This window comes from Limulus polyphemus, unplaced genomic scaffold, assembly GCF_000517525.1.
Source record: "Limulus polyphemus unplaced genomic scaffold, Limulus_polyphemus-2.1.2 Scaffold279, whole genome shotgun sequence".
NCBI classification, from domain to species: domain Eukaryota; kingdom Metazoa; phylum Arthropoda; class Merostomata; order Xiphosura; family Limulidae; genus Limulus; species Limulus polyphemus.
In genome coordinates this window covers 155,489-164,330 of record NW_013665889.1, presented here as the reverse complement: position 1 = coordinate 164,330, position 8,842 = coordinate 155,489, and the positions used below count along the sequence as shown (strand labels likewise).

Below are 8,842 nucleotides of genomic sequence, written 5' to 3'. Positions count from 1 at the left end.
AAAAAGCATTACATGTCGAATGTGTATCTCGTCGTGTGTCATCACTATAAGGGATTAGAGTATAATACACTTTACATATTATATAAGCTACACTAACGTGACGTTTAGGCGGTTCGTTTAACTATTATACATGATGTACGTTTATTGGGGGGTGGTTAATGAAAGTGTTCCAAAATGCGACATTAATTTCTTGACGATCTAATACTTAACTTGTAGAGGTTGCTTAATGTTCTTTCACACACAAACATTGTTCAAATAATACAGTTTCTGCTATTAATCACACAGCAGCAGATGTATATAGCTCTCAACTAGCATCATCAGCAAATTTTTACTTACTACAAGATATTTCTTAACACTATTATATGTTATTTGGGGGTTTGATCCCAGAACCTACAGTTCCAACTATGGATCTGAGGCTGAACAAGTTTCAAGTTGTTACAGAAGAACCATGCAAAAGGGGGGGTTAATAAGTTTGTCCAATAGATGAAGATTTCTTACAAAAAAAAATTCTAATTCTATTAAACAATATGTCTTGCTAATTAGTTTATCTATTAAAGGTGAGGATAATCATCTCCAAATTTACACAAAAACATCAATGTTTTTAATATATCATTACTCCTTGAAAAAAAAAATTAATTTGGTCTTGCCTTACTATATATATATATTTTTTTTTTCTTATAAGGAAGAGATGTAAGGTTGAGTGTAAATTTAATCAGTAATAGGTTTGTAAAAAGTTAAAATAAGTATAAAAATATAAGATGATGCCATCTCTGTTACTATTGTTACTGTTGTCAAATATAGATATTTTAAAGACAAGGGGCTTGAAAGACAACTGCAGTAAACAATATGTGGTGTGGTAAACAAAAGATAGCTATAAAAATAATTGTTTTAATTATTAATGTTTGTTGGGATTGTTTGGTACATATATTTCCAAATATAGAATTAAAATAAAAGCTTGTGTTAATTAATCTGAATTAAATTATAAATATGTCTTCTGTCTGATAATTAGCAATGTGTAAAAGCTCGGAAAGGTTAGGAGCCTATACCCCAAACATTTTAAACAGGAAATTCTCATCCTGACAATTACATTTACTAGCTGAAAGATGTGCCTTGTTTCAGTAAGGGCAAACAGTAACAGCCAAAGTTGTAAGGTATGTGCTTGGAATTTGGAAAGTATTGACTTAATAGCACTAATGTTAGTTTAGTGTCCAAAGCTTAAGATGTTGGAGCAGATGTATTAATATTTTAATTGTTATACATTGCATTTAATTTAAATTCTTTTCTGACACAGAAAGGAAAAGATAGGATGGATGAAAGACAAAAGCAGTATGCTCATAGCTGCTATGTTGAATGTTTTTACTATTGTACATTGTTATTTCTTCAGAAATATACATGCCTGTGGTTGCTGTTAGTGTTGTAATGGTAAGAAAAGAAATGGTGACATTCATATTTTTGGTGATTGGGTCTAGACTGTATCCATGATAAAATTGCATGATTAAAAAGTCAATTTGTTTAGCTTATCTTAGCTACCCAATAGTCACCAAGAGTATCTTCAGTTAAAAAAATGAACTTGGAAAATAATCTCAAGGACATTAACATTTGTACTGTTTTTTTTTCCCTCATGAAAACTAAGTATCAAAGTTATTTATTATTAGAGAACTGAATAGATTATCTCTCATAAAGCCATGACTTTTTATAAATGATTTTTTTTTCAAATAATGTATTTGAGCTTTTCAGATAATTGGAGCATGACTCTTGAAATGACTTCTGAAAGTACTTGCACTGCAGTTTGATGTATTTTATTAGTAACTTTGTAAAATTATCATCATGAAGAATATTGGAATTGTATCTTGAGAATTTGGCAATCAATAATAATTTAGAATTAGAAATAATTTATTTTGAAGGAGGATGTTTTAGATGTTATATTTATGTCAAAAGACTTCTCAAGGAGTAAGCTTTTAAGTTAGGTTCTTATGAGTTGAGTGGAAATATTTGCTAAATATGTGAATGGATTATTTTGTGTAAGCTGAAATTTTGTAAGGGTAGATAGTGGTATTCTTTAGTCATTTTTCAAATGTGTCATGTAAAATACATGCAGAAGTTCTGGAATTGATTATTGATTTTATAATAATACTCAAAACAGTATAAGTGATGAACATTATTGCTTTATAATTGATAGCAAGAATGTAGTACATAAATAATTTTGATAATTTCAGATTTTTGTGTATAATAATCAAGAAGGTAAATGTAAGTTACTCCAGTTGAAGAGAAAGAATGGCATCCCCTTTTCGGCATTCAGTAGGCCGAGGAGACCAAACGTATTCAACAACGCAACAATCCTACCCAGAACCCTCACCTCAGGGGTTTGGTGGAATTACTGGAGGACCCCAAGGAATTGGACCAGTAGTACCTTCAGATCAGGCATCTATGGGTGATAGTGGAGGGACAAGTTCACTGAATGCAGGTCCAGATGGTGGACAACCCACTCCAACTCATCGGGATGTTAATATGGCCATTTTATGTCGGTTAGGTCAAGAAACTGTTCAAGAAATTGTTTCCAAAACAACAGAACTCTTCCAAATTTTGAAACTTCTACAGGTTTTTTTCTTTTTTTTTTTTAAATGCCAGAAAGCCACATTTATAGCAATATTATCTACTGATTCATGTAGTTAACATTGCACATTATACATCTGTGTGCATATACTTTCATTTACTTTAAATTAGTTTTGTACAACTTTCGTATAGTTTGATCATCTGTATAATAAACTTTTGTGTAATTGTATTTGGTAATTAATTAACCATGTTCTAGATAACAGCCAGGTCTTTAAACTTCCTGAAATTATTATTGTTGACTACAGCTTATATGTACATGTAAGAATGTGTTAAATGGACTTCAAAATTAACAAATATACTCAATGTTTATTAAGTTTGGCTTGTGTAACAGTTATCTTTATGTAGTAATGCAGGCTTTAATGTGCCTGTGAAAGTCTTTTTTTTTCTTTTTCTCTTGTTTTTTGTAGCCACCAAATGGAACATTACAGAGTATGACAGGTCAGGAAGAAAGGAAACTGAAACTTCAGGAGACTTTAAAGGCAATTGCTATTATGTTCAAAAGATTAAGAAAAATCTATGATATATTCACTGAAAACTCTGCAGAGTTAGAATACACACACATTGATGTTCACGTAAGTACATTTCTTTTTGCAGTGACTGGACATAGGAGAGTTGAGTTTTATTATCATACACTTGAGTTGAAATTTTTTTGGGGGGGTCTCATTACTAGAAAATGTGAATTTAATAAGTTCAGAAATGGAAATAACTTTTATCACATTGTAAAACAAATTTTTTGACACCCAACACATGCTTTGATGGAATATTACACACTTTAAACCAGGTGAATAAAAGTGTAGTCCATATTATAGCATATGTTTCACTTCAAGATAGTTTCTAATACAATTAATTACATTTCTTGATTTGACTGCCCTCTAGTACACAAATTTGTGCTTGCCCTTAGCCTTGAACTCCCATCTAACTCCATGCATATACTATGTGGTTCAACTGCATTTAAGTATGCAAATTAGCATGTGACAACCCTCCATCAAAAGGAGTGCAACACACCCTCCTATTGCAGCTGACTCCCTCTATGCAGTTGTACCCACTCTTCACTTCTCAATTTGGCACAACAATGTTAATACCTAGTGCATTATTTCACCTTTCTTTTCTTTAGTGTATTTTGAAAATATTTGGTTACTGAATTTTGCAATTCAAAATATTGTTTATAATCCACTATTGAGTTGGATTTTTATTTGGTTATGAATTCTGTCTCTCCCTCAATTACTGGTAGTCACTCAATATTTTTGAATTCATCATTTACTATTATGACTACAATGGCTACAGATGGTACTGATGTTCAACAGTGGCTGCAGGTGTGGCATTATCGGTGGAGGAAGTGTCAGCTGTAGTTTGTCAGAAGATGTTTTTTTTTTTTCATGCAGGCTGAGGGATCTTCCAATCTACAAGCAATTCTGCCATTGCCTGGGGACTTGGACAGCTTCACCCCAATCCTTTTGCTGTGCAGGCTTTGTTGACACATGCAACATGCATCTCCCCCTCCCACTGACTTCCTTGCAAGATCTTTGATCAACCCCTTTTCTGAGATCCACTATCTTTGGTGGGTTTCCTGACATCTTGAAGTCTTGTGTTGAATCCACTAGATTGTATACTTTCCTATCTTCCCTTACTTCCCATTGTCCCAACCTTGTGTTGAATCCACTAGACTGTATACTTTCCTATCTTCCCTTACCTCCCGTTGTCTCAACCTCCTCCTTCTCCAGTTCCTGTTTTCCATCCTCCTCCTTCCTGGACCACATCTACATGTCGTACTCTTGTTCACCTTCACCCTGTATGACATCAGCATTACCAGTGACTACCCTGTGGGAGTCAGGTTTGCTCATTTCTCAGAAGTGTGGGAGACTTATCACTGATCCTTGGGTTATTCGAGTTTTGTAAGAAAAAACTATCCCTCTTTTTCCTCACACTTTCCACCTTGTTCCCTGTCACAGTTCATCCCCCCCTTAAGATCCCATTTCCCATTAGCATCTCACACAAGTGATTCAAGTCCTTCTCATCATGGGTGTCATCAGACAGGTTTCTCTTGTGTTTTCTTGGTTCTTTTCCTGACTTGTTGTATTCCCCAAGAAGACTGGGGATTGGCATCCTGTGATTCATCTCTCCTGTCTGAATTGTTTCCTCAATGTGCCTTGGTTCACTATAGAATCCTAACTGCCTCTCAGATGGGCCTTTCTTCCAGGGCTTTGGATAACAAGTTTTCATGTGTCTGTCACTTATCTTCACAACCTTCTGCTCGGGCTTCATGTCATTTTCTATGTTTCATCCATGAGGATCATGTTTATCAATCCCATCATTTTATGAATGGCTGGCTTCTGCTCCCTCCATCCTTTGTAGGCTTCCTCACACATCCAACTTCTCCTCAGAGAAGCTGATCGGGTGGGTTGGTTTATGAAGGTGGAGAAGTCTGTTATCTACCTCACTCAATATCTTGTTCATAGAGTGTTTTTGAACTCGGATCATTGGCATTTGAGCAGAGACCCTCTGGATTTATAGATATCACTTCCTGATTCCTTTCAGTCTGACTTCCTCTGGTGGTTAGACAGGGACAACATGACTCTGGAAGTACCTATTCCTTCTACTCCTGTGGATGGCCATGTCTTCACAGATGCCTTGTTCTCAGGATGGGATATATGCTACATTACACAGAAGATCTTGGGCCATTAGTCTCAGGAGTGGTTAAATCTTCACATCAACATTTTGGTACTCTTTGATGTTTGTTGGGCTCTGTGGTGCAAGACGCACTCTATCCTGGTCCTTATGTTCCTGAACTCTTGATCTCCTCTTCTTGGCTCAGATCCATCAAAGTCATGTTGCTGGCTTGTCACATACCAGATGCCCTCAATCTTGTTGTAGATCGTCTGTCCAATCCTGACAAGATTCTACCCAAGGAGTGGTCTCTCAACCTCCAGGTGTTCTGATGGCTATATTCTCAGTTGGATACTCCTCAATTAGGTGCATTTGCTTCATTTTTGAATGCCTAGCTTTATTTTGTTTGGTGCCCAGTTTTACATTCTCTGGCTTTGGCCTTGGATGCGTTCAGTCAGGATTGGAAGGACCTTTCCTTTATGCATAGCCTAGTAACTTCTCTCATCCAATCCACTCTGTGTTGGGTCCTTTTTGTGGCTCCTTTCTGGCTGGCTCAGTCACGGTTTCCATCTCCCATTTTATTTCCAGGAATAACCTCCATTACCTTTCCCTCTCTCCCAGTCCCTCCTCTGGCAACCTTACTCAGTGGAATTCATTTCTCCGTTCCCACGCTCTGGCTTCATGTATAGCTTTTGTCCAGTCCGTTGCAAGTGGTTTCGGGAATATCCACATGTGTAGCATCCCTGTTGTCTCACACTGTTTGTTTCTCATCCATGACTGTGTATCAACATACATGGAGAGTATTCCATCATTAGTCTATCTGGCATGGATTCTTCCCTTCTCCAGATATCTGTTTTTACATGGTTCTTTGAGAGGGGTCTGCCATTTTCAACCATTGCTTGAGATAGGATGGACCTTTCATTTTCCTGTTTTTCCATGTGTTTTCTCACCAGTGATTTCTCTTCCATATCACATATTTACTCCCACTTTAATCTGGATTGTCTTCTGTGTCCAATCGATGCTTTATGGTGTTATATTTCATGCAGAGCACCCTTCCATTTGTTTATCTATTGGAATCTGTCAATTTCCTGTGATATTCTCCTATCACTCCTACTAGTTGGGTTTGTCAGGTTATCCATATTGCATATTCCTTCCTTTCTTCTGAATTTTGCCAGTTGTGTGTATCATACCATCTGATCTGTCACATACCAATGTTCTTAGCTGTTCATTTCTGTCATTCTTTAGAGGCAATATTATCCAAGCTGGCATGTGGACCACTTCTCACACTTTGGTGTTGCACTATCTGGCAGTTTCCTGCTTAGCCAGATGTTGTTTTTCCCTATAGCTATTCTCCATACGTCTGTATGACTCTGAGTGGATAAGTTATTTTTGTTTCTTTTTTTTTTTCAAGGGCCTACTTCACATGCTATGAATCCTGCTCCGTGGCGAGTGGTGCCTGTCCAGGTATACTGATATCCAAAATCCACACCGTGATATCTATGAAGTCTATCATGCTCACTGTTGAGATGGGTGTTCCACAAGACTACCTGCAGGTTCTTTCTCATGGTTTATTGTTCATAAATATGTTAGTACTGGACCCTACACTCATGGACTAACATGAGTAAAACAGAAAAAGATTGCTGCCCATCTCTAACATTCCTTGGATTGCCAGAATCATGAACGATCTGCTTTTCAAAATAGGGTTTTGTGGTCACTTCCTCTGTTGATACCTTCTTCCAGACTCTTCAATGCATTTCTTTGCCCCTTTTTTTCCAGTGGAGTATGGGAGTCTTTACCACTTCCCAGCTCCTAGCTGCTGGGGTGGTGGATCATGGAGGAATCCCCCTGAGTGTGCACAATTCAACTCAGTTGAGAGTAGGGTAGTGTCGTTCTGCCTGTGTAGAAAGTGGAACTACCCTCCTGCCATGGGTCTGATGTTTTATTCCAGATGCTGCCTGACTGGACTGAATTTTTCAATCTATTTTGCATTTTGACCCTCCGGCTGGGAACCCTACCTCCCTACTGCTGCCTGGATATCAGTTTCTGGGTAAATGGTTTTGATTGGAGATGGACCAGATAAGTCCTCGTATGTGAGTAGGCTAGGAACTTCATCCTACCGTGGACTGGATATTATATCCCCAGTGTCAATTGGTCGTGGAATGGAATTGACTCTCCACATTGCATTTCCACTTTCATGATGTCATCTGGATGTAAATTCCCAGGGTTTATTGTTCCAGGTTGTTGAATTTGCACACATATTTGTTTAGATTCTTGGAATGGAGGCTCCTCTTTCCTTCTGGTTCCTACATCTGAAGTGAATGGTTGAGGACCCTCCTCCTGCCAGGGGCGAGTTGAGTTTCTCCCAGTGCCAGTGGTCTGGACTGGAGTTGACCTCCCGATTATTGTATGACATGCCTTAGCCTCTCTACACACATTTCTCTTACTTTATGATTTAGGATGGATCATTTATTCTGCTCTTTGATTGCACAACACAATACCAGTTGGCTCCACTTAGGCAAGGAGTATATCTTGTTCAGATGTAGTGCAGTCTCCCAGATGTGTGTCTCCTCTCCATTGAGGTGGCACTCTCCATGGGGGCTCTTCAGTTGCTTTTACACTAGTCTCTCCACCTGCTCATTGTGGGATTCTAGCTGTAATTGTGAGAAGAGGTATGTAAATGTATCAGAAGTTAATATTTTCTTACACTGGAAACATATTTCTGATAGATACTTACTTCTGCTCATACTTCCCATTTGTCTTCTCCATTTCCAGTGTTGATTTTCATGCCTAATGTCAAAGTGAAGATTGGGTTCAACTGCTTAGAGGGAGTCAGCTGTAATTGAAGTATGTGTAGCACTCCTATTGGTGGAGGGTTGTCGCATGCTAATTTGCATGCTTAAATGCAGCTGTTATACAAGTGGAAGTAGGTGGGAGTTCAAGACTAGTGGTGAGCAAAAGTGGCTAGGTAAGTATCTATTGGAAATATATTTTCAGTGTAGGAACATGTTAGCTTTCATTATTTATAGTCATTACATTTCAGGTTCTTCATAGGATTTCAGGACTGGAGGTGAAATACCTTTGAATCTCAAATTATTAGAGTGAAAAAATTATTGATGACACTGAAACATTTTACAACAATTATGTCTTGCCTTCATATTATAGTTATAACCTGTTGTAAATCTGTTCATTGTGTATACATGTATGAGTGTAGAACTTTGTGTTGGGGGTGGAAAATAAAGAAATTGTTGTCTGTGATATTGTGATGTTCCCTAACAAATACTGACTTTGAAAATGGTAAAATTTGTCCGTTTTCACTACTTTAAAACAAAGTGTCTGTGATCATCTTACCTATATAAAAGCCACTGTGTGTCGCTTCACACTTGATTTCTCCAAATATGAGGATTCATAAAATCCAAAAGGTATTTATTCAGATAGAATAATCCGATTAGTGTCTGCCCATTACGATTTTAGTGATGGGATTGGAAGGGGGCCGTGAAACCTCATAAGTGTAGCGAGTGTTGGTATAATAAACCTAAAGTAAGGATGCAGTGTGGGAGCACCTAGCCTAGAGCCATGTGCATAAGATTTATCATGAAAGTAAAATATTGATTCAGTTTTAAACTTA

General features: G+C 37.4%; 1 protein-coding gene across 2 annotated transcripts in view; it reads left to right on the top strand.

Annotated features, from left to right (window-relative positions):
• The window catches only part of LOC106457000 (mediator of RNA polymerase II transcription subunit 30-like), a 37,277-nt gene that overhangs the window by 8,723 nt on the left and 19,712 nt on the right, over positions 1-8,842 (top strand). For both annotated transcript variants that reach the window (XM_013916385.2, XM_013916387.2), the window contains exons 2-3: positions 2,217-2,598; positions 3,021-3,185. In XM_013916385.2, coding sequence (XP_013771839.1) covers positions 2,275-2,598; positions 3,021-3,185 — 489 coding nt within the window. In that variant the 5' untranslated portion in view covers positions 2,217-2,274. The remainder of the gene's footprint in view (positions 1-2,216; positions 2,599-3,020; positions 3,186-8,842) is intronic.